Source organism: Phocoena phocoena, chromosome 2, assembly GCF_963924675.1.
Source record: "Phocoena phocoena chromosome 2, mPhoPho1.1, whole genome shotgun sequence".
Classification (NCBI taxonomy): domain Eukaryota; kingdom Metazoa; phylum Chordata; class Mammalia; order Artiodactyla; family Phocoenidae; genus Phocoena; species Phocoena phocoena.
In genome coordinates this window covers 106,167,396-106,193,393 of record NC_089220.1, presented here as the reverse complement: position 1 = coordinate 106,193,393, position 25,998 = coordinate 106,167,396, and the positions used below count along the sequence as shown (strand labels likewise).

General features: G+C 48.0%; 1 protein-coding gene across 2 annotated transcripts in view; it reads left to right on the top strand.

The window, feature by feature from the left end:
* Positions 1–17,270, top strand: part of CA12 (carbonic anhydrase 12) — a 60,252-nt gene extending 42,982 nt beyond the window's left edge. The window contains exons 5-10 of one of the 2 annotated variants that reach the window (XM_065872571.1): positions 3,640–3,735; positions 4,577–4,640; positions 4,866–5,023; positions 6,368–6,497; positions 16,345–16,432; positions 17,201–17,270. In XM_065872571.1, the coding sequence (XP_065728643.1) occupies positions 3,640–3,735; positions 4,577–4,640; positions 4,866–5,023; positions 6,368–6,497; positions 16,345–16,432; positions 17,201–17,270 (606 nt within the window). Of the gene's footprint in view, positions 1–3,639; positions 3,736–4,576; positions 4,641–4,865; positions 5,024–6,367; positions 6,498–16,344; positions 16,433–17,197 lie in introns of both variants that reach the window. The other variant, XM_065872570.1, reaches the window with a different exon arrangement.
* Positions 17,271–25,998: the final 8,728 nt, after the last annotated feature.

Here is a 25,998-nt window from a genome sequence, read left to right as displayed (position 1 = left end):
GGACACGGGTTCTATCCCTGGTCTGGGATGATCCCATATGCCGTGGAGCAGCTAAGCCCGTGAGCCACAACTGCTGAGCCCATGTGCCACAACTACTGAAGCCCACACGCCTAGAGCCTGTGTTCCGCAACAAGAGAAGCCACCACAATGAGAAGCCTGCACACCTCAACGAAGAGTAGCTCCTGCTCGCTGCAACTAGAGAAAGCCTGTGCGCAGCAATGAAGACCCAACGCAGCCAAAAATAGACAATACATAAATAAATAAAAAGAAATAAGGACCTAGGACCTTCAGGGTTTTAGCCACATAGAGTTCTGCACTGTTTCCCAAAGCAATGCCAGGCCAAGATGGTGTGGAGGCTACATCCTTTGGGGGGGAAAGATGGTAAAGTAGGAGCCCCTAAGAAATCCTTAATAGAGGACCATTAAAAAGAAGAAATAACTTGATATAACTTTTTTTTTAATTAGAAAGGGCCACTTGAAAATTGGGGAACATTGAGCTGTATTCATTAAAATATGCTTGAATTCTATTTATAATCACATAAGATGGGAAAAGAGATTAACGAAGAAAAAGGAAGAGAGGTAAAATCTCAGTGTGTCAGAGTCTCAAGAGGCAAAGAATCAACTAAAATACATGTGATCATATATAATATAGTTTTTTGGAGGACAGATGATACTACCTTTAGGATTAAAAATCAGGTTAAACAAAGTAGGAGGATGACACTCCTGCATGTCTAAGGGGCTTTATCAGAATGAAGTCATGTCTATAAGCTCTTAATGTCCAGAAGGAGAATGCAGAATAGACATAATATATTTAAACTACCCAAAAATTAAAGGAATTTTTCTGTGAAGAATGATAAAGATTTCCAACAACATGCTTTATTGTTTAAAGCTTTAATACCTGAAGAAAATATAACATTGATCATAGAAAAATCAATCCAAGGCATGACATAAGGGAGTTTGTGATACAAATATTACTTTAAATATGAGGTATTCAAAGGTGATGAAAAAAACCAGATATGTTCTTAGGCGCCTTGAGTGAGTAAGTGTGAGAAGGAGTTATTTAGAAGTAAGTGAAGATGTGAAGATGCCCAGATAGGGGTTCAACCAAGGAAAGTGTGTTAGGTATCTATTGCTACATAACAAATTACCCTAAAATTTAGCAGTTTAAGACAACAAACATTTATTATCTTGCGGTTTCTGTGGGTAAAAAACTTGGGAGCAACTTAGGGGACTGGCTCTGGTTCAGAGTCTCTCATGAGACTGCAGTCATGGTATTGGCTGGGCTACAGTTATCTGAAAGCTTGACTGGGGCTGAAGGATCTGCTTCCAAAATGGCTCATATGGTGGACAAGCTGATGCTGGCTATTGGCAGGAGGCTTCACTCCCTTGCTACGTGAGCTGCTTGGGTGTCCTTATGACATGACAGCTGGCTTTCTCTACAGTGAGTGATCCAAGTGTGAGCAAGGCGAAAGCCACAATGCCTTTTATGATGTGGTCTCAGAAGTCATATATTATCACTTCCACCTTACATGATTTATTAGAAGCAAGACATTTAGTCAATGCCACACCTGAGGGGAGAGGAATTAGGCTCTACTTTCTGAAGAACGAGTCAAATAATTTGTGGATATATTTTAACACATCACATAAGGCAAGAGAGAACAGACAAGAGCAGAGCAGGCTTGCTGGTAGACCCAAGACAAACTTCATTTCCTGTATAAAGCTGATGACAAGCAATACAAACTATTCCCCTTTTGCCAACTGCCAAGAGGTCCAGCTATAACCCTTTAGAACGGGCTAGAGCAGCCTCTCGCAGGAAACGAGGGATTATCTGAGATTTTTAGGAACACTTTCACTCTACAAATATCTATCCACCTGTTTTCTGAAGGCTGGAATTGTTTTAATATTGAGGCAAAAGCCACATCTGGAGAGAAGAGACAACAAAGAAAATGACAATTGAAACAAACACCAATGCAGCTGAAAATGGAAATATTTACTAACCAATGGGTGGGGAGTCTCAGATCACAGACTTAACCTTGTCATGTAGGGGGAGGATGACAGATTCCAAGAGAATCAGGAGAAAGGACTGTGAAATAAAATGGAGTCACTTACGTCAAGGGGTTTTAAAATGGAGCTAGGAGGCCATTAAGGAGGTGAACCTTATGCACGTCCTCACCAGCGGGAACCATGAACTTCTGAACTGGGCCAAACCACCAATACTCCATGGACTCTGCAAGAACACCTGCAACTTGTCACATTAACGAACTTTTCCCTCCCTCTAGTAACAGCCTTAGTATTCAACCATGTTTAGCCAAGACTAGCTTCTGCCTCCAACTCGAAAATTACAAAATTCTTTGTAATGCAAACCTCTCTTCTTTGCCTTTAAAAGCCCCTTTTACTCCCTAGCAGGACACTGTTTGGGAAGCTACCCAAATCTGTGTGCCCCAAATCGCATTCTTTGATCCAAATAAACATTTTTTTTGCTTAAGAAAAAAAAAAATCAGGTTAAACATTGTCAGAGCTTGTCATAATAATGTCTTAATGCTTACCTAGACTGTTTCTTTTTAATTTTTTAAGACTTTTTTTTTAAGAGCATTTTTTTAGGTTCACAGCAAAATGCAGAGGAAGATACAGAGATTTCTCATATACTCTTTGCCCTCACACGTGCATAGCCTCCCTCATTATCAACATCACTCATCAGAGTTTACCTAGACTTTTATTTTTGCGCTATGCGGGCCTCTCACTGTTGTGGCCTCTCCTGTTGTGAAACACAGGCTCCAGATGCGCAGGCTCAGTGGCCATGGCTCACGGGCCCAGCCGCTCCATGGCATGTGGGATCTTCCCGGACTGGGGCACGAACCCGTGTCCCCTGCATCAGCAGGTGGACTCTCAACCACTGCACCACCAGGGAAGCCCTACCTAGACCTTTTAAACCCAACATTTCTCAAAAACTTCTCTTTTCCTCACTTTAATAATGATAAGTAATTTCTGCTTTGAAAAAAAATGAGTTTAGAATGGTATTTTGGGGTCTACATTCATGGAGTAGCATTTTTGTTTCATGGTCTCTTAAAATATAGTTGATAAAACCTGTATAAAAGTCATGTTGTGATTGTCTCCACCTGAGAGATAAATGCATGTCCTGCTCTGGGTACAAGTATGATTAAGTTACAGTTGGAGGTTTACTGCCCCGGCCCCCAGATCAAATGCAGAGTGGCCGGGCTTAGGCTGGGCAAGCCACACGGGACCATTTTGCCCCAGGATCCAGAGTAAGTAGGAAAAATCAGAAGGGAGAAGTGCTCCAAAGTATCCAAGCTTTTTCACAGCTAGTATAAAAGCCAATTTGTTCATTCATTCATTCAAAATCTATTGTGTACCTGGTACTTTTCAAGCACCATATCAGACACTGGGATACCATGAGTGAATAAGATGGACAGACTGGCCTGGTGGAGTTTGCAGTCTAGAGGACTGAGAGAAAAGGGAACACTGGGGTGGCCATAAGGCAAGGGTCTGGGAGGCCGAATCTAGCTGGGGATGGGGGTGGTCTGTCCCTCCCATTGGATTCCAGTCTCCTGCAAAACTGAAAGCTTCCCATGGGGCCCTATCCCCCGATGGATAGCAACTCATCTCCCCTCTCCCACTGCAGCTGCATATGGTCTATTATAACTCGGACCTGTACCCCAATGCCAGCATCGCCAGTGACAAGCCAGAAGGCCTCGCGGTCCTAGCTGTTCTCATAGAGGTAAGAGATGTTGAGAGGCATTTTACATGAAATTTGATGTCAGGATGACATCAGACTTGGCATTATGGTTCCACGCACACCTGTCTGTTCTGTTTCGGCTGTGTCTTGACTCTAGAGCAGGGGCTATTTCCGCACAGGGTTCCTGCTCTCTTGGCCTGGAGGCAGCCCTTTCTGTGGCTGGACAGCAGGAATGGGCATGTCCTAGGTGACACTGGAAAGATGAGTCCTAGTCTCCAGCCCCATTGCATAAGCAAGGAATTGCCAAGTTGGACAGGGCCTGTCGGGGGTGGGGGAATCATTCACTGCTGCCCCATCACATGCCTGATACAATTTCCAGCATTCAAGCTCCATCCTTTATAGGAACCCCAGCATAAGTTCTTTCCTTAATCCCAGAACATGGGAACATCTCCTGATTTGCTTGCATTTTCCCCCCTAAGGAGACAGCACGTATGTCGTTTCTCAACATACTTACTTGCCTGACTTGGCTTGCATGAACTCAAGCTCCCTTAAGTTCTGGTTAGAGAACATGCTATTTGTGGCCGTTAAGCTCACAGCCAGATAGTCAGGAGCACAAGCTCTACCTGTTGCTCTGGGACACCCCAGCCCCAGTGCCTTGAGCTGGAAATAGGATGTCCTGAGACGCAAGAGGGCAGGACCATTCCGCCAACCCCCTAACAGCCTAGTGATGCATCATGACTGTGCTGGTAAAGTGCATCCTTTGGGGAGGATCTCAGCAGTGGTGATTACACACCCTCAGCAGAGCCCTTCCATTCACAATTGTCAAGCCAAGCTCAGCCTATTGAATTCTGTCCCTGTTCAACCTGCCCCATCTCTATTGCAGATGGGCTCCTTCAATCCATCATATGACAAGATCTTCAGTCACCTTAAAGATGTAAAGTACAAAGGTGAGAGGTCCTTGGATGCGTATTCACCCTCTGTTGGAGAAGAGTGTATTCACCCTTGTGTGATCTGAAGAAGAACCCATGCAGGGGCCGGGTACTGTCTGTGACCAAGTCCTAGGATCAGGCGGCTCAGAATGGGGCTAGTTCACCTTCCTAGTCTCTCATATGCTCAGCTGTACCTCCGCCTTGGGGAGCGAGTTGCCATCATCCCCCAACATGTCTCTCCAGGCCAAGAAGTGTCCATTCCGGGTTTCAGCATCGAAGAGCTGCTGCCGAAGAGGCCTGAGGAGTACTACCGCTACCGAGGGTCCCTGACCACACCTCCTTGCTACCCGACCGTGCTCTGGACGGTTTTCCGGAACCCTGTGGAAATTTCCCAGCAGCAGGTAACTGTCGTGCTCTTTCTTGTCAGAGAGCACGTAGTACCTCGGACCCTACCACCACCCATATCATAATCAACGACTTAATTTCCTCACTTAGAGTTTCACTGGAAGCTATTCAAAACCTCTCCAAATATCACAGGGGCTTGGAAGCACTTCAGAAATTACAGGCTGAGCTTCAAAAGTGGAGCTATCAAGTCAAGTGGGGAAAATGAATCTGTCTCCACAGTTCTTTAAATAAGAGCTGTTAAGCTGCGTTTCCTAATATATCCTTCAGTGGATAGTGTCTACCTCCCAGGCAGGAAAGAGCATGGCTACTTTACAGGGGCAGAATAAAGACAGGATCAGGTTAGACTTTTAACAAAGCCGAGGGGATGGGGATTACAGCAATGAGGATCTCTGCCCTCAAGAAGTTCACAGTCTAGTGTAAAACTGGGGGACGGAGTCCTTGGGAATCATCTCTAACCCTCTCATTTCTTAGGTGATGAAAGCAAGGGTTAGAGAGTTGAGGAAACTTGGGGATCACCAGCTGGTTAGTGACAGAGCTAAGACCCAAAGATAGAGCTGAGTTCCAGGTCACTGCCGGTGTCTCTACCCTGCAGCTGAGTTTCATCAGTCGGAAGCATGGCTGCCCAGGAGACGGGGCCAGGGGGCCGCTGCACACTGGCTCACGGCCCCCACCCGCTTCATGAGCCAGCACAGCTCTCACTGCTGCTCCTTCCTTTCTACTATGAGCTATTGATCTGAGTAACCTCGATAAATGGCAGCAAGTAGGCTGACAGGAATAAAGACGTGATGAATCAAGAGATAAAATGCTCAGAAAGGCAGTAATATGTCCTAACCCAGAAACTGCCTTGGAAACATTTACATGATCTATATGGGTGTATGAAAATACCATGGGACTAGAAGTCAGATGACCTGTGAGACTCTTGCCTCCCTCTTTTGGTTCCTCTTGATGGGACCATCAGCCTAAGGCCCAGGCCCCTCTGATTCAGAGCTGGGTCCTGAATGAGGCTCAGGAGAGGAATGCAGTCTCCGTGGGAGGCTGAGGAACCCCTCACCACCCCAGGTTTCCCTCCCTGCAGGGCAGATTTCAGGCTCAATCAGGAGCTGACAGCATGAACCCTTCCAGCAGCCCCGGGAGGTGGGAAGACAGTGGAAAGACACACGGGCTCGCCGAGCCCCATCACTCAGACACACGCAGGGGAGGGGCAGCTTCTGGCTTCCCCACTGCTTTCTCAAGGGTCTCCCGCCAGGCCTCGGAGGTGAGATCTGGTGGTCCTTTCCCTCGAGGTCAGGCAAGGGGGTGTCACTCTGCCCGTGGGGTATGTTTCTGCTCTTCCCCCGTAGCTGACGGATTTGGAGACAGCCCTGTACTGCACACGGGTGGAGGACCCGTCCCCTAGAGAGATGATCAACAACTTCCGGCAGGTCCAGAAATTTGATGAGAGGCTGGTGTACGTCTCCTTCCGACATGAAGGTGAGGAGATGCGGTGTGTGGCGAGTGTGGTGCCGAGATGTCTGTTTTGTATGAAATCGGGTGCCTCCTCTTGGGCACTGTCACTGATACCCTTAGGAGATGGGTTAAGAGCACCCTGGCTGCCGAGGGAACCAGATGCGTGAGGAGCTACCGTGTGTGGGTTTACTGAGGTCTCCCTCCACTGACCTTGACTTCCCTGAGCCTTGGTAGAGAAGCGCGAGCCAGACCCTCCAGGCGCGTAGACCAGAACAATCATTAAGTCTGGGAGTCTCCCACAGATGGGGAAGAGAGGATGTTCTGGGGGCCTCTCTGCCCTGAAGAACTACCTACCCCTTCTCCTAAGATACATGATAGGGCCCTTTGCATGAGATCAAACCTTCTAACTTCTTACAGGCTTTCTTGGCATCAAGGTCCATCTTTGGCCTTGCCAGGTGATTCCTGGCACCACCAGCACCACCAAGGTCCAGGGATGCTCCTTTGTAAGGTTTTAGAAAATGGGCATAACCCACATCCGAGCCACAAGCAGCTCATGGTCCAATGTAGCAGGGCCCGTTAGACAAGAAAGTATCTTCAGAACTGCCTTTTGTCTCATCTCCTTGAAGCTTGCACAGGCATCCGAGATCTATACGGAATGAAGCTTAATAGTTCGGTTTCTTCCTGAGCTATGGACGCTCAGTTTTTCCTTTTAAATCCGTGACCATAACCTCCCAGATGGACAGTTAACATCTTGACTTGCACGGTATCTACATCAAGACAGCTGGAAGCTGGGGGCCCGGGGAAAGGGGTGAGGGGCCCACACTCTTCAAATCGCTAAGTTCAATTTCTCACATCACTTGTGGCCAAGCTGGGCCAAGGGTTCATATTTAAGGATGACCATTAACCCACCTGTCAGAGAATCAGCTCTCCTCGTCTCACATGGGGCACCTTGTTCTGTTGTTGTTCCTTTCATAGTGTGTGAGATTGTAACTGTCACCTGCTAAGCTTCGTGGACCACAGGAAGATTGAATTTCAAGGCCCTTGCCAGAAAGCTTTAGAAACATGCCCTTCTGCACTGACCCACACATATGGTCAGAATTACGTCCTTCTCTGTCAGTTACTTAATCAAGAACTGTCCAAGAATTTATCTTTTGTGTTCTCCTCTCCAGATGTCACTAGTTAAGGTCATCTCCCTCTTTTCACCAGTTTCTTGGTCTGCAAACTGAATCTATAAACAATGGCCCCTCCTAAAAATTGAGGATGTACATGATGATAACTATACCAACTCCTTTTCCAGGAAATACCTCAAATGCATAGAATTATCCCCTGGTGTTCTATTCTGGATATAACATTCTCTTTTCCTATTTTTCTAAATGAAGTGTATAGTAGTCAAGGGTTAAACGGAAATACTTCAACTCTTAAATAAAACTCCTCCTGGAGATAAGGGACTCTGCCCACATAGATCAGGTAGAATTTTCCTTGTGATTTAAGGATAATAGTCAGCTCTGTTCTCTGTGCTAAGTCTCTACAAGTCACCAGGGATGGTGTGACAGATACTCCTCAACAGTCAGTAGACCCAGGTTCAAGGCCTCACCTTGTTTCCTCCTGGCTATATGACGCAGGCAAATCATGTCCCTTCTTTGGCCTTGGTTTCCTCAGCCATAAAATGATGGGTTGGACTAGGTGAGTTAACGTCCTTTCGGTGCTAACATGTTCTGATTCTAAGTGGACAGTAACAACTGTCCATCCTGACTTTACGTTGCAGGGACAGTGTGTGAGGGCAGTTACAGAGAAACAGAAGAAAGCATGCAGGAACTTGACATCCAAAAGTAACCCCCACGTGTACAAAGAACTGTAGCCTCGGGGATAATTAGCCACCTTCTTAGACCAGTTCAGGTCTAAGCTGGCGCCTGTAGAGCAGGCAGTGCAGTCAGGCTGGTAACAGAGCGCTTCAGTAGACCCTCCCAGTCTGGCTGGGGGAGCTTGAGGGGCCTCTAAGCAGAAGCCCCCAGACCGGCTCCAGCTCAGGACGTGGAGATCACAGCCCAAATGCAGCTCTGCCGCTGCCCCTCCAGCATGGCTTACCCAGAGCTGCTGCTTCCAAAGGCTGGGCAGGGCTTTCTCCCTCGAGTAAGAATCTGTGGCAGTCTAAGGCAAACCTGTTCATTTGAAGGCTGATTATAGAAACTTGGCCAGAATTCTCCCTTTCCCCTCATTTCCCAAAGACTCGGGCAGCAAATGGGGCTGTCCCCTAAGAAACAAGGATGAGGCAGCCCCAAAGGAGTGAAGCCCCAAACCTCATCCCCCCAGGGGCGCCTGCAATTCACAAGGGCCTTCTCACACCAACGTGGCGCGGGTCTCAGACTGTAACATGTCCTTTCAGGTTGATGGGGTAAGCTTGTTTGTCAGTGGGAACCTTGAGCAATTTGGACTCAATTGTTTGCAGGCTCTTCCACTGAGGCATGTCTGTAATTAGGGGCTCGTTTAATTCAGGGTCTTCTCTGAAAGTTAACAGGAACTATGGGGTTGGAAAATGAAAACTCTGGAGTTTTCTGCCAGGAAAAAAGTAATGTTAAGGAAATCCTTTATGAAAGAAAGTGCACGGACCTTGAGAGGGGGATCTGAGGTTTAACCAAATTGGAACAACTGGGACTGAATCACTTAACTGGACGCTGTATTTTCTTCAACTGTTTTAGAAAAGGAACACAGAGCTTGGTTTCTGTCCTTAGGAGGTGTAGAGTCTATGACGGCCCTAGGGCAGGGTTTCTCAGCCTTGGCATCAGCACGTCAACACTGACATTTGGGGCTGGATAATTCTCACTGTGAGGGCTGGCCTTTGCACTGCAGGATGTTTAGCAGTGTCCTTGAACTCTACCCTCTAGATGCCAGCAGCATCCCCACCTTGTGACAGCCAAAACATCTCTAGACATTGTCAAGTGTCTCTGGGGGAGGAGGGGCAAAGTTGCCCCTGATTGAGAACCGCTGCCCTATGGATTGTACAATGACTTTCCTAGGCCCAGAACTTTTTTCCCCACTCCTATCAGGATTCTAGGGTTTTATTTCACATGCCCTGGTCTTTATTCTATTCGATCCCTGTTTCCCATCTTCCTTTAGGATTTGAGTAGGTACTCTTCTTGTATAATTGGGTAGGGCCAAGGCTAACAGAAGTAGACGAGAGAGAACTATTCACCCTTCAAAGAATCATACCAATTCCTTCACCAGGGGTCCAGGTGCCTCTGAGGTAGCAACTTTCTTCAGAATCCCCTCATCATTCTGTTCCTTCCCTTTCATATGATGTTTTTTTTTTTCTCTCGTGTATGTTGTTTCTTGTTGCCTTTGGTTAAAATGCCCTGTCCTTGTGGAGAGATGAAAGTCACGCCAGGCACTTTTTTTCAGCTCTTAAAAAGTGCCTCTTCCAAGTGGCACAAATGGAAGTCTTGAGCTGAAGAGAGGAAACAAGACTCACGTCCTCCAGGTGGGGTCTTGGAGAGGAGGAACACATCCTGGGAGCAGTCCAGATCTCGTAGGAGTCAGCTGCCCGATGTGAGGAAGGAGAAAGACAGTAGAGGCACATCTATATAGTCCAGGGGCCCGATTCTCGGTTCCCTAAAGTTGACCTCTTCCCAGCCAAAGACACCCACACTGGGTCCAGATGAAAAAGGGTAATAAAGCCCAAATGCCAATGTTATCAAGTTCTATTTTCAACATGTCAGGGCAAGGAAAACTTGAAGGCCAAGAGGAAGCCAAAAAGTTTCTATAATCGTGTCTTCAGTGCGCTTGCTCTGAGCGAGTGCATGTCACATGCCTCAGAGCCTGGAGCCAGCTGAGGCGACACTTAGACAAGGATGCTGGGCAGTCGAGGGGTAAGGCTTTCCCCCTCAGCAGAGCTGTGGAGTAGCCTGATTAGAATCTGCTTGACCCTGAGGGACCTGCGTAGTTTCATAAAACGTTTAAAAAAGAGAGAGAAAAAACCTTACAAAGCTAAGATGCCTAATTATCTAATTTTTTGAGACTAGAATGTGTGCTTTGTGGTTATTGACCTTGTCAACTTTCTAAAAGTCCCTATTTATAAATAAACTCTATTAGATGGAAAAAGATTAATTCTTCCAAAGGATCCAAGTGAAAGACCAGAGGAGTTCCCCTTAAAATCGCCTACCCCAGATACAGGGTCTGAATAGTCAGGACTGATCGTCCAATGTGCTAAGAAGTGGAGTCCTAGTCACACCTAATGCAGTTCAACACACCGCGTGTTACTGAGCACGCCCCACGTTAGCCACTGCGGGGAACAGAAAAGCCCACCAGGGATGTTCTCTTGCTCCCAGCAATAAGCCTCTGGGCCGGACAGCGGGAGAAGGGGTCAGGCGGAAAGCTGATCCTTCCAGCATGTCTCCCCTGCTCCCATCCTGCCCTGCGGGGCCTCCTTCAACATGGCAGGCGCTTTCATGTGTGCACGCTATTGACTTTTGCACACACGAGTCCCTTTGTCCGGGATGCCCCTCACCTCTTCCACCAGGAAAAATTTTCAAGACCCAACTCCAACCATATCCTGCCAAAGTCTTCCCCATGCCCCTGAGGGTGACTTACAGTCTCCTGCTTCAGTGCAGCTGAACCTGTTCATCTGTGTTATAGTTTTTAGCACACCACAGGGTAATTATGTATTACCACGCAGAAGAAAAAAAAGAAAAAACATGCCTCTGTTACCCACACACCACGAGTCCCTTAAAGCAGGGGCTGTGGGCGTGTTACTAGCCTTTTGTGCCTGGCACCGTGCCTGGTGCTCACTACAAGTCTGAAGGAATGGAGCCGACCCGTCTCCCTTCCCCTCTCCCCACCAGTGTCTTCTCTGCAGAACGATCTAAACAGAAGCCTGACTGGTTGTCAAGTTCTAGTTTTATGAAGTTTTATTTTGCTTTGTTATCAATTTGCCAACAGCATTCAAATCAATCTATTTGTTGAGGAAAACGTAAAGATCAGAACATAGCTGTCAAGTGTTAAAGGTCCGGGATGGGATGGGGGTGCTGAGGGATGCCGTCAGGCCTTCTGTCATCTGGCCTGACTGGGGTAAGAGCCCCGGTCCCACCACCTGTCATTCCTGCAGCACAAACAGCCTGACCCCCAAAGGGAACTGAGAGCATGAAGCACCAGGGCTGCATAATAACCCTCGCCCACCGTTCCAGGGTTTAGGCCCCCTCAGAGCAGCACGGCTCTCTCTTCTGGGCCTGCATTCCTGCAATCTGGAAGGCACAGCCCTCAGGCCCTAGCACGGTCATAGAAAACCAGTTCCCACATGTAATCTGGCGGCGTCTTTTGGGCAGACTTATTTGTAGAAATTATTTCTTCAACAGGGTTCCACAGTGTTAAGAAAAACTCCAGTAAAATATGTCCTCCTAAGGTAGTTACGCTCTGTGGTTACGGAGGGCATCTTCCTTGCTTTTCTTACCAAAGCATCATCCAAAGAGAGGACCCGCATTTCAATTACTTGAGTCTATGACTTGTATTAAGCATAATAACAAGAGTTTTACCATCTGAAACTGGATTTTATATATTTAAACTCTCAAATCCCTGCTAAACCAAAACTCTCCCTGCCTCTTTTATAAGACTGGAGGCTGCTAAAGATATACACCTATATGTATATGTATCTAATCACTGTGGAACATGTCACCTACTAAAACAGTCCATACTTTAAAATAATACACTGAAAGGAAAAGGATTGTATTCCTTTTTTTCAAAACTCTGTTTGAATAAACAGAACTGCAAATCAACCTAGAAAATGCTAGACTTGTTTCAGGAACTGCAAGCTGTGTAAATAAGGTGCTTGTTCCTCCCGCTGGACTTTTCTGGGTGTGCACCTGAGGCTTCAGAAGACCTCAGACGCAGTTAACCAGCATCCCTCGGGTCCAGCAAGACGCCCGTGGAAGACGCAGCACCTGAGCCAGCCAGACAGGTAGCAGTGCCCCGTGGCGAGCAGCTTGCTCATCTTCTCGGGGGCCTGTACCTTCCCGGGTGAGGCATGTGGTACTGGAGTTCTTCTCTACCGGTGTGATTTCCTTCTGTGCGTCGTACTGCCCTCCTTCTGCTGACCCTGACTTGCACCGGAGCCTTGTATGGAGAGCAGGCAGCTCTTCCACGTCTGTGTGGCACGTGCTCTCGTACCTGCCAGCTCAGGGGCCCCTGCGTTGCGTTCTCACCCCGTGCCTCTCATGGGCCGTCTCTGTCAACCAGCCTGTCTCGTTTCTCCTGTCTGGCCCACTGTGCTTCAGTGGGAACTTCCCTGTCTCATCTGCCATTCAGAAACCATTTCTGTGTTTACCCTGCAAGTGAATCTTTGGCCCTCCCTGCACCATCTTTGATGCCTGTTCTCTGCAACAGCCCAGAGGCGCTGCGGGGATGCAGGCTTCGGCTTCTCTCTCTGGGCAGTAATTCTCTAGTCACCCCAACAGGTCTCCTGATGCCTTTTGTGACCTCCCCTCTCCCTTTAGTTAGCAGATGCTCTAGCATCTGCCTCCAGTGGGACCCAAGCCCTGCGCTTTATCCAGCTCAGCAGAGGAGCTCTGCTCCTTGATGCTTGGTGCTGTCTCACCTGGCAGGAGATAGCATCCCAACGTCATCTTCCTGCCCTGGGGTTCCTGGCGGGTAGAATTCCCACGAGGTGCCGCCCTCGCTGCCATTCCTCTTCCCAAGGGGCTTATGCTCTTCGCTTGCTCAGTCAAGCTGCTTTGTTTTTTGCTGCATCAAACACTGGTCTGTAAAGCATCTGTTCCAGTCTCTGGGGACTTCCTTGTCTTCACACCTGCTTGGTCTTGTTTCCTTGTTTCCAAGGAGAGGCAACTTAGGCCCTAAGAAGTCGTCATCCAGGAGCAAGGAGCCCACATTAGAGCCCTGGATTAAATTAGGCTGTTGTTTATAGGGCCTAATACAGCCAAGGACACTGCTCAGCGACACAGGAAAGCCAGACTCTCCCTCCAGATCAGCCACCCAGCTGCGCCACGTGCGCATGAGAAAAGTCTCAAGCCTGGGGCCTTGCTTCCAAGCCTTCACTCCGCTCCCTAAGCCCATGGCCTGAGGGCACCTCCTCCAGCCCCAGAGCGGGGCTGTCAGTTGTCTGGGGGCCTGTGTGGCTCTCAGGATGTTTGAGGTGACTGTGAAAGCGACGACTTTAGAAACCTGGACGGCTTAACCAAGTGGTTAAGCTTACTAGTAATAGTCTTATGTGGCAAGAACTAGTTTCGTACCACAAGCATCTGGAGCTTTAGGAACAAAAAAAAAAAGTGTATTTCATCAAAAAGGCTTGGAAAAGAAATCACGACTAGTTGGGTTTTTCTTCAGCGGTTGTTGTTTTTAAGATCCTAGAGGCCTTGGTTACCTCTAGGTACCTTAAAAAACAAAACAAAACAAAACAAATTATAGTGTGCAGAGGCCACAGGCCATGCAGGGAACAGAACATGTGCTGTACAAACACTTGATGCTTTCCCCAGGGGGAGACTCACGTCCTGAGAATCTCCCCAAGCCACAGACTGGTCCCTGTGTTCAGGGCAGGGAATTGAGCGAGGGGAGCCACGCTCTCTGCCACCTGGGAGGCCGTGGGCTGCCAGTGGTGGCCGGCAACAGCCGAGAGAACAGGCCACCCTGCCCTTTGTGGACGGCTTCTATCCATACCTGCCCTGCTTATCCTTTCAACAGTCTGGGGCCACCCGGGAAGCCAGACCAGGGACAAATAAGGCCCAGCCGTGGACCAGGGAGGCTACTGGCTCAATATTAGACTGTGAAGGAAGACAGTAGGGAAAGAACTTGGGGCTGATGGCCCCAGGGGAGTCAGCCAGACTGGGCCCAGATGGCAGGAGAAGGGGCTGAGCAAAACCTCACCCTGCAGTCTCAGGTCTGGTTCCCCAGGGTATCAAGTGCCCCAAGGGGAGGTGGTCCCTGGCCCTCTGCCTGCATCTCACACTTGATCGGGGCTCTCCCAGGGTCTCCGTCGCCATGGTGGGCTCTATGGGCACAGGCTCTCCTGAGTGTCTGGCTGGGTGGCCACCATCTGCACAACTCTGGCTTCCAGTGTGAACTGGAACAACCCCCCATCCTCTCCCCCGTACCACAAGCTAGAAGTTTCTACTGAGATCAGAAAACCACCAGACAGGCAGGTGTGTGTGAGCAGAGACTTTCTTTAGATGGAGAATCTGACTGGAAGAATGAGTAGTTCTGAGAGCCTGGAAGCAGCTGGGATAACCTGGGGGCTCTGTGACTGGGCTCCTCTGTGTTACTCGAGAGGACAGGCTCACTCAGGGCCCTCTCCAGAGAGGTTCCTAGCAGGCTGACCATGGGATTTCACCTTAGATCACTGGGCACTATTTCAGCCCCACTGAGGACCCCACTAACTCACCCCATTCATCTCCAACAATAACTTGCTGAAGAAGCCACGCTCCTCTGTCTCCATGTAGCAGGGAAGAGAGGCTGGTATGGTGGAGGGGCTTCTCCAGTTTGTCCACCGGGGCCAAAGCAAAAATAGAACCAAACCATGACAACAGTACTGGACGGGGATGGGTGGACAAGGCTGGTGACAGGTTCCAACCAAGCTCTGCTGGCCCCAGCCAGCTAGAACCTGGCAGCTTCCTTGCTGAGAAAGAGAGGTAGGTGCCAGAGAAGCAGATGACAGCCCACCAAGGTAGACTCTGATTCTTACCCTTCCTCACCTTCCAAGTTGGCCATATTGGATCAAAAACTGAAGTCTTAGCCACACAAAGAGACTGCTGTGATTAAAGGAGCATCAGAGGGAGGGATCACGGTGCGAATTCCCTGGGTGGGCAATGCCCTCTACCCCATCAGGCACCTCAGCCAGGAGTGAACATCCCCAGGAGGGCTGCATCAGCCCTGTACCTCCACCCAGACAAAAGGTAGAGCTCTACTCAACACACTGGTCAAATACGCCAGGGCTTGACTCGGTTAATTTCCGGTCTTTTCCTCTCCCCTTTGAAGGGCCAGACCCTACCTACACAGGACCGAGTCTGGGTATGTGGCCAACCGGCCGTGCATGCTGCAGCTGGGTGATCACTGTGATTCTCGGTGTGATCTGGGCCTGTGATTCTTCAAGCCCATCCTCTCTGCTTCTCTGTGCCATCACTCTGACTCCTGACCCCCTCCTCACCGCGTGTCTTACCCTCAAGTCACTCTCTGATTCAAAGATGAGCTGCCAATCAAATGCTCCCCGAATGAACGACCTAATCACTTTATAGCATGTGTACATTCAAAAAGCCTATCCAAGACCTTCTGTTTGCCAGGATGGGAAGCCATTGCCTAAAAACTAGGCCTAAGCCCAGTATGGAGGTTGGGTGACCAGCCAGTTGACCTTGGCAATGGGCCCTGGTTGTTTTGGACTGCTTAGGACTGTGTAATGGAACTTGGGGCCAAAGCTGATAAAGAGGCATCTCAAGGGGCCTTAAATCCAGCAAGCAAAAATGGAATAAGTTCTTATTCTGTAGCCCAGGGTTTCTCAAAGTGTGGTTCATGGACCACATACATCAGCATCAGCTAGAGGTGTTTGGTTAAAATGCAGATTCCTGGGCCTAACTCTAGATTGAATCAGAGTCTCTGAGGGTTGGGCTCAAAAAAAGTCTACATTAGACACAAGCTCTTCAGATGATGCTGGTGCAAGTCTGAGAACCCCTGCTGGAGAATCGCTACAATTTGCAAATGGCCCCCTGTGAGTACTCCAGCCAATCCTGCTAGGCCAAAGACCAGAACCTAAGAACAGAGATGGGGAAATTACACCTTTCTGTGGGTGATTCTGCAGCTGTCGCTTGACTGCGCACACATGTGCTACGGGGATGACATGAAGGGGAAGGGAGGATTGTAATGAGTGCGCACTACCCCTCAACAGGCATCGCCCTTTTCGTGGCCCTGGCTGGCGTTCTGGGCATCTGTATTGTCCTGGCAGTATCCATTTGGCTTTTCAGAAGGAAGAAGAGGTGAGCTGATTTGGGCCCAGGATGGGAGTGGGTGGCTTTGTGTCCATGAGGATTGATCTGTTCGGGAAGGCAGCCTGCAGAACGAAGAGCCCTGTCACCTGTACCAACACTTATCCTTGGTTGGTTTGGGAATGCCATTTCCCAAACACCACTGATCCAGTGAGACACTGGGTGCTGGTGGTTCAAGAGTCATTGCGCTCAGAGTTGGAGGTGGGTCTGCCAGCTTTGCTGCCCCTGCTAAGACCCCTGGACAAGCCTCTTGATTTGGAAGGGAGGTCCCATTTACCTACACACAAGCACCAAGGCTGTCTTCTTTCTAAGATCTTGACATCCGGTTTTTCTTCCCTGAACCCAGAAGGAAACTGAGGGAAATTGTTTGATTTCTTACTCACGTTGATGCCTTTTCCTTGTGTTTTTATTGTCATGGTTAGTTTTTCCTAAAACCTAATTTACTTTTCCTGCTATGAAAAAAAGAGGTTGTCAGAAACCCTGTAGGAATCAGAGATTTGAAGCAGGGTGGTAATGAGACCTTCATCAGAATGCAGGTCTCAGTATCGTCAAGCATTAAAAGAGAACAGTTGAACAATGAACAGGTTCCCTTTTGGTTAATGCTTTATTGGGGGGCGTTTCCTCCCAAGACCAACAGAACTGGAGAAAGGTCTCCAAGGGAGGAATCTGACTTGCCTCATTCCGTAGCTGAGTTGGGCTGCTCTTGCCTCTCTTTCCACTTTGACTAACAACACTCATGTGTCCTTGCTGTTCCAGCAGCAAAAAAGTTGCCAACAAAGGAGTCATCTACAAACCGGCCGTCAAGCAGGATGCTGAGGCCCATGCCTGAGGCCCTGGCATGCCCAGCTGTGTCCAAGGAAGGACCTGGCTTTGGACACAACCTGCTGTGGCTCCCTGGACACTTGAAATACCTGAGGGTTCTCTGGAGTTCCACCCACAAGCACCCCAGACCCTTGGGGGACCCCACCATCCTGATGCCATGCCACCCCCAGTGGGAGCGTGGATGGGGAGAGCTTGCCTAGGAGGTAGGAAATCTGAGCTGTCTGCTTCGTGAGTGTGAGACCATGAAGTGGTCCGGATTCGGGGAGCACAAACCACGTCGCCCGCTGCAGGCTGTTAATGGTTAGAAAACACTCTCATCCGGGGCTTCACTTGAATGTGGTTTCCAGTGTCCTGGGAATTCTGCTTTTTGTCCATGCTTTCAGACCAGAACACGGACTCTCTCTGCACTCAGACTTAGGCTCTGCTCTTCAGACTGTTTCCTTCCTCAGGGAAGGGCTTGTTGTCTGCTTTCCTTCTGCTATGACAAAACCTTTAGTCTGACCTTACAGCTGGGGGGACGGGGGTAACAGGAAGGGTCAAGGTGTCCAAGACAAAAAGAAAACAAGAGATATTCTTTGTAATATAGTAGAGGCATTTTCCAAGTCCTGCCCTTTGTTTGCTTGTTTATTTTTTTGTCTATTTAACTTCTTTATTGGAGTATAATTGCTTTACAATTGAATCAGACGCACTGAATGGACCTCAGAGAGAGAGAAGACAGGTAAGATCTGGAAGAGTCTCACTTTGGAATGAGAACTGGAATCAGAAGTTGCTTGTCAAGCCCTATGTGTGAGGACAGAATATTAAGCCCGACCCAACCTCCTGTCAGGGGTGTTGTTATGTTTCATACTTTACGGATTTTATAAATAATTGGGCTATTCCTTGAAAATGTGTTGTTGCCTTCTCTCTCCTTGAGGAGACGTGAACTCTGAGATGACCTAAGCTGCTTTTGTGTCTAAAGGAAACGGAAGCAAAATGGTTGAAGGGCTTTGTCTCTCCTGCCCAAATTTTATCTCTACCACCTTTGCGGTCTGTGTCCCTACTGTCAACCTGGAATTGGGACCTACCAACTTCTCTGACTTGGAAGAAGATATCGAGCCATGGCTGAGTTAAAGGATATTTTCAAACTATGAAAGCAGGAAGTTATCTGTGCAGGGGCTGGCATCATGGTATTCAGGGACCAGAAATAATGGAATGTTACAGAGATCCTTCATGGTCTTCCCTCCAAGTGACAAAGACAGTTTCTGGGATGACGTAACTCCTTTATTCTCCGCCCTCCGATGTAAGAGCCCAGCAGAGACCAGTTAGTTCCATGACTGAGAAGGAGGCCCCCACCACCAACCTCTCCTGGCTGACACCTTGCAGTTCACAGAGAACCTTCTGATTCCCACTCTCATTTTGACAGCATGAGATGTCCTCCTGAAGCACAGGTTTCTTTAGATCGCCTTTTTCCCTCTCCTCCTCCCTTGACTCTGAGAAGTCTTCTCTCTTCTCTACTGTCTTAACTTTTTGTAGTGATGGCAAGCCCTATGTCTTTGTAGCTTGTTTGCTAGGCGGAGTTACAGGTGGAGACTCGGGTGTGTGTGTGTGTGTGTGTGTGTGTGCGTGCATGTGTGTGTGTGTGTGTGCGCGCGCAGGTGTGCATGAGACCTCCGACCGCCCTGGAGCCAGGGGTAGCATCCGGCCTTGCCATTAGCACACCAGCCTGATGCTGATCAAATGACAGCAGCGACAGCCCTCAGGACTGAGCAGTGGGAATCAGACGATGCTTTCTTGGCCTCGTCCCAAAGTTGCCAATCAGAAACCAATAAAAACCACTCCAGAGCTGTGAGGCTGTCTTTCAAAGAGCTCTCTACAGCTTTTAGGGACAGATTTTGTGAGAGCACAGAGAGAGCATCGTACCTGGCACAATGGCTGTTCATAAAAAGGGAGTTATGGGGGAGGTGAAAACAGTGACAGTTTTCCTGCCCTCTCCCTCCTCAGCACAGCCTGGGCTCTCGGCCCTCTTGGCTCAGACGAAACAAAGCCAGGGAGAGGGCTCCTAGGATCAACACTGTCACCCTCCTTGCTACTCCGTGTGGGACTCCTGAGGACCCAGCCCTGCAGCTGCAAAAGCTTTCCTCAGGTTCTCACTCATTCCCTGACACTGGCTGCCTCTACAGGAAAGCGCTGCTGAAGCTTCTCTGCTTCCACTGACCCCTGGGAGGGCCCAGGTACTGTGCTGGGCGCATGGTAGGTGAAGGTAACAAAGACGAGGCCCCGGCTGGGGCAGGGACACAGGGAAGGCCCTGGCTTCTTTGCCTCTCACGAAGGGGAGGTGTTCAGTCTCTTTGCTCTATTTCGTTAGTGTCAAATGGTAAAAACCTATACTTAGTTCCTTAATAAACATTCTAGGACTTTGCTGCATTGACTATTAATCCCATTTTAGGTTCCACCTTAAATTCTTTTCCCCTTCACTCAACTCTCTAAATTTTCATTGAAAATATTTGATCTATATTTAGATTTCATAAAAATTTACCTTTGAAAAAGCATATTCACGTACCCAAGTTGCTCCAAACACAAAGTTTTCCAAATAACTGAATTATCAGCTTTTAGTTTATTAAAATAAAATAAAATAAATGGAGTTTCTCAGATTCAGTAGCCACATTCAAAGTACTCAGCAACTACGCATGGCCAGTGGCCAGTATAGCCACTGTGCAGATATGGAATCCTAACCTCCTTTGACATATCCTTTGGAAGGGTTAAACCTAGATGACTTTCACACAAAATAAACCCTAGAAGAAAGCTCTGGAAGGTGAGGATGGGGGACAGGATACAGAGATGGGGGAATCCAGAGAGGGTCGATATGGAGGATGGGAGAAAAGAGGGCATATGGAAAATCAGGCCCAAGGGAAGCAGGCCAGCAGCCCTTAGGCGTGGCTCCCCTTATCCTTGTACCCTTTCCCCTCGCCCCTTCCAGGGGTCCCCAGCCCTCTCTGCCCTGGCCACACACCCTTCAGCCACGCCCTGGGGTCCAGGTGCTCAGCAGCGACCTGGTCTAGGGCGTCCTTGCCTTTGTGGGAGCTCCCGCTGCGGGCATGAGGGTGCCTGGTTAACTTCCGGGGACCTCGCTGCAGGACCCTGGCCAGGTGCCAGGTGCTACCTGCCCCCTGTGCCCCCAACACCCCCTCCTAATCTCCTCGGAGTCTGAACATTCCCGTGCCGGACAATGCAGTGCGAACACATTCTCTACTGGAACCTGCCATCCTGAAGGGGGCGAACGCCTGAAACCCGAGTCTCTTGACTTGTTAGCTGTGCCCTGTCCCTCACGTTAGAAGGAGTCACCTTCCTTCGAGATGTGGGGAGAAGCTCGAGACCCACTTACAGGAGGAAATGAGACCTCCGGGGCCACCTGCCGGGCAGCAGAGGTGCCTCCTGGGCAGCGGGTACCATTTTGGCGTCACCATGCATATCCACATTGGACACGGCGGGCAGGCATGCCTGGCCCTACGTGGTCCTCTGGCTGGGATTCAACTGCCGCAGGGTGTAGGGGAAAGGTGCGAGGCCGAGTCAACACTGCAGGGGAGGGTCCCTCTGCCCCACCCGTATGCCCTTTCACTATAGAATGGCGGCAGAAACAAGGGCCAAAGTGCTCTGTGGTATGGAATTATTCACCAAAAAAAAATTACTGCAGGTCAGCATATCATCATGACTGCAGGTCAACCGGGGATTCAGTAACGCCTCCCGCTTGTATACCCTTGACTGTTTCGATGCACCTTCACACCTTTATGCGACAACCCAGGGAAAGAGGGAACGCTGCCCCTGTATCTTATAAGTGGAAAACGAAACAAGGGCTGGAGCTCTGGGCTGAGCCAAGGCCACACAGCTCCCGCAGTGCTCTGATCTCCAGCGGCAGTGCAGGGTCCGCCCTCCACAGCTCTGGTGCCACGGAAACACCTTCTTGTAATAGAATTTGCCATACGCTTATCATAATCACGCCACAACGTCATAAAACCCCACAGGATAAAGGCCCTAAAGGCATTTGTGCCAACAATCAACGACAACCTCCTGCCTCCAATCTGCTTCATAACATTAAACTCTGCTATCTGCTCAGGAAAAGTCTGAGCAAGTTCTGCCAACTACCAGCAGACAAAGGAGTCAGCTTAACTCCTGGGATGTTACCCTCACCTCTAATTCAGCGAACCAAATTCCCAGGGACACGTGCACTTAACTTTCTCTCTTCCTGAAGCTGAACTGGAGACAAGGAATAAATACACACACAAATATAAACAAACACACACATATAAAAATTCCATTTGTATAAAATTCTTTAAAATGCCAACTAAACTATAGTGACAGAGAGCAGATCAGCGGTTGCCTGGGGATGAGGCGGTGGCGGAAGGGATTACGAAGGGGTATGGAATATTGTTGAGGTGACGGATATGGACATTATCTTGCTTGTGGTGATGGTTTCTCTACATATGTCAAAACGGCTGAAATTTTATACTTTAAATAGGTGTCACTTATCTTACATTAATTATACCTCAATAAAGAAGAAGACACACTGTTGGAGAGGGGGAAGATGGCAGAAGAGTAAGATGCAGAGATCACCTTCCTCCCCACAGATACACCAGAAATGCATCTACACGTGGAACAACTCCTACAGAACACCTACTGAACGCCGCTGGCAGAAGACCTCAGACCTCCCAAAAGGCAAGAAACCCCCCACGTACCTGGGTAGGGCAAAAGAAAAAAGAATAAACAGAGACAAAAGAATAGGGACAGGACCTGCACCAATGGGAGGGAGCCGTGAAGGAGGAAAGGTTTCCACACATTAGAAGCCCCTTCGCCGGCGGAGACTGTGGGTGGTGGATGGGGGGAAGCTTCGGAGCAAAGAGAAGAGTGCAGCAACAGAGGTGCAGCGGGCAAAGCAGAGAGATTTCCGCACAGAGGATCGGTGCCGACCAGCAATCACCAGCCCGAGAGGCTTGTCTGCTCACCCGCCGGGGCGGGTGGGGTGGGGAGCTGAGGCCCGGGCTTCGGTCGGAGCGCAGGGAGACGGCTGGTGGCATGAACACAGCCTGAAGGGGTTAGTGCACCACGGCTAGCCCGGAGGGAGTCCAGGGAAAAGTCTGGACCTGCAGAAGAGGCAAGAGACTTTTTCTTCCCTCTTTGTGTTCCTGGAGAGGGGATTAAGAGCGCTACTTAAAGGAGCTCCAGAGATGGGCGCGAGCCGCGGCTAACAGCGCGGACCCCAGAGACAGGCATGAGACACTAAGGCTGCTGCTCCCGCCAGCAAGAAGCCTGTGTGCGAGCACAGGTCACTCTCCACATCTCCCTTCCGGGGAGGCTGTGCAGCCCACCACTGCCAGGGTCCCGGGATCCAGGGACAACTCCCCCAGGAGAACGCACGGCGCGCCTCAGGCTGGTGCAACGTCATGCCGGCCTCTGCCGCCGCAGGCTCGCGCCGCACTCCATGCCCCTCCCTCCCCCCGGCCTGAGTGGGCCAGAGCCCCTGAATCAGTGGCTCCTTTAACCCCGTCCTGTCTGAGCGAAGAACAGACGCCTTCCGGCGACCTACACACAGAGACTGGGCCAAATCCAAAGCTGAACCCCGGGAGCTGTGCGAACAAAGAAGAGAAAGGGAAATCTCTCCCAGCAGCCTCAGGAGCAGCGGATTAAATCTCCACAATCAACATGATGTACCCTGCATCTGTGGAATACATGAATAGACAACGAATCATCCCAAATTGAGGAGGTGGACTTTGAGAGCAAGATTTAGGATTTTTTCCCCTTTTCCTCTTTTTGTGAGTGTGTATGTGTATGCTTCTGTGTGAGATTTTGTCTGTATAGCTTTGCTTTCAACATTTGGCCTAGAGTTCTATCCGTCCGTTTTTTTTTTTCTTGTTGTTGTTGTTGTTTTATAAGGCTCTTGGTGCTGTAGCCAGGAGTCAGGGCTGTGCCTCTGAGGTGGAAGAGCCAACTTCAGGACACTGGTCCACAAGAGACTTCCTAGCTCCACGTAATATCAAATGGCAAAAATCTCCCAGAGATCTCCATCTCAACACCAACACCCAGCTTCACTCAACGACCAGCAAGCTACAGTGCTGGACATCCTATGCCAAACAACTAGAAAGACAGGAACACAGCCCCACCCATTAGCAGAGAGGCTGCCTAAAATCATAATAAGGCCACAGACACCCCAAAACACACCACCAGACGTGGACCTGCCCACCAGAAAGACAAGATCCAGCCTCATCCACCATGACACAGGCACTAGTCCCCTCCACCAGGAAGCCTACACAACCCACTGAACCAACCTTAGCCACTGGGGACAGACACCAGAAACAACAGGAACTATGAACCTGCAGCCTGCAAAAAGGAGACCCCAAACACAGTAAGATAAGCAAAATGAGAAGACAGAAAAACACACAGCAGACGAAGGAGCAAGATAAAAACCCACCAGACCTAACAAATGAAGAGGAAATAGGCAGTCTACCTGAAAAAGAATTCAGAATAATGATAGTAAAGATGATCCAAAATCTTGAAAATAGAGAAAATGCAAGAAACATTTAACAAGGACCTAGAAGAACTAAAGATGAAACAAGCAATGATGAACAACACAATAAATGAAATTAAAAACACTCTAGAAGGGATCAATAGCAGAATAACTGAGGCAGAAGAACGGATAAGTGACCTGGAAGATAAAACAGTGGAAATAACTACTGCAGAGCAGAATAAAGAAAAATGAATGAAAAGAACTGAGGACAGTCTCAGAGACCTCTGGGACAACATTAAACGCACCAACATTCGAATTATAGGGGTTCCAGAAGAAGAAGAGAAAAAGAAAGGGACTGAGAAAATATTTGAAGAGATTATAGTTGAAAACTTCCCTAATATGGGAAAGGAAAGAGTTAATCAAGCCCAGGAAGCACAGAGAGTCCCATACAGGATAAATCCAAGGAGAAATAGGCCAAGACACATATTAATCAAACTGTCAAAAATTAAATACAAAGAAAACATATTAAAAGGGAAAAACAACAAATAACACACAAGGGAATCCCCATAAGGTTAACAGCTGATCTTTCAGCAGAAACTCTGCAAGCCAAAAGGGACTGGCAGGACATATTTAAAGTGATGAAGGAGAAAAACCGACAACCAATATTACTCTACCCAGCAAGTATCTCATTCAGATTTGATGGAGAAATTAAAACCTTTACAGACAAGCAAAAGCTGAGAGTTCAGCACCACCAAACCAGCTTTACAACAAATGCTAAAGGATCTTCTCTAGGCAAGAAACACAAGAGAAGGAAAAGACCTACAATAACAAACCCAAAACAATTAAGAAAATGGGAATAGGAACATACATATCGATAATTACCTTAAATGTAAATGGATTAAATGCTCCCACCAAAAGACACAGACTGGCTGAATGGATACAAAAACAAGACCCATATATATGCTGTCTACAAGAGACCCACTTCAGACCTAGGGACACATACAGACTGAAAGTGAGGGGATGGAAAAAGATATTCCACGCAAATGGAAACCAAAAGAAAGCTGGAGTAGCAATTCTCATATCAGACAAAATAGACTTTAAAATAAAGACTATTAGAAGAGACAAAGAAGGACACTACATAATGATCAAGGGATCGATCCAAGAAGAAGATATAACAATTGTAAAGATTTATGCACCCAACATAGGAGCACCTCAATACATAAGGCAAATACTAAAAGCCATAAAAGGGGAAATTGACAGTAACACATTCATAGCAGGGGACTTTAACACACCCCACTTTCACCAATGGACAGATCATCCAAAGTGAAAATCAATAAGGAAGCACAAGCTTTAAATGATACATTAAACAAGAGGGACTTAATTGATATTTATAGGACATTCCATCCAAAAACAACAGAATACACATTTTTCTCAAGTGCTCATGGAACATTCTCCAGGATAGATCATATCTTGGGTTACAGATCAAGCCTTGGTAAATTTAAGAGAATTGAAATTGTATCAAGTATCTTTTCCGACCACAACACTATGAGACTAGATATCAATTACAGGAAAAGATCTGTAAAAAATACAAACACATGGAGGCTAAACAATACACTACTTAATAACGAAGTGATCACTGAGGAAATCAAAGAGAAAACCAAAAAATACCTAGAAACAAATGACAATGGAGACATGACAACCAAAAACCTACAGGATGCAGCAAAAGCAGTTCTAAGAGGAAACTTTATAGCAATACAATCCTACCTTAAGAAACAGGAAACATCTCAAATAAACAACCTAACCTTGCACCTAAAGCAATTAGAGAAAGAAGAACAAAAAAACCCCAAAGTTAGCAGAAGGAAAGAAATCATAAAGATCAGATCAGAAATAAATGAAAAAGAAAAGAAGGAAATGATAGCAAAGATCAATAAAACTAAAAGCTGGTTCTTTGAGAAGATAAACAAAATTGATAAACCATTAGTCAGACTCATCAAGAAAAAAAGGGAGAAGACTCAAATCAATAGAATTAGAAATGAAAAAGGAGAAGTAACAACTGACACTGCAGAAATACAAAAGATCATGAGAGATTACTACAAGCAACTCTATGCCAATATAATGGACAACCTGGAAGAAATGGACAAATTCTTAGAAATGCACAACCTGCCAAGACTGAATCAGGAAGAAATAGAAAATATGAACAGACCAATCACAAGCACTGAAAATGAAACTGTGGTTAAAAATCTTCCAACAAACAAAAGCC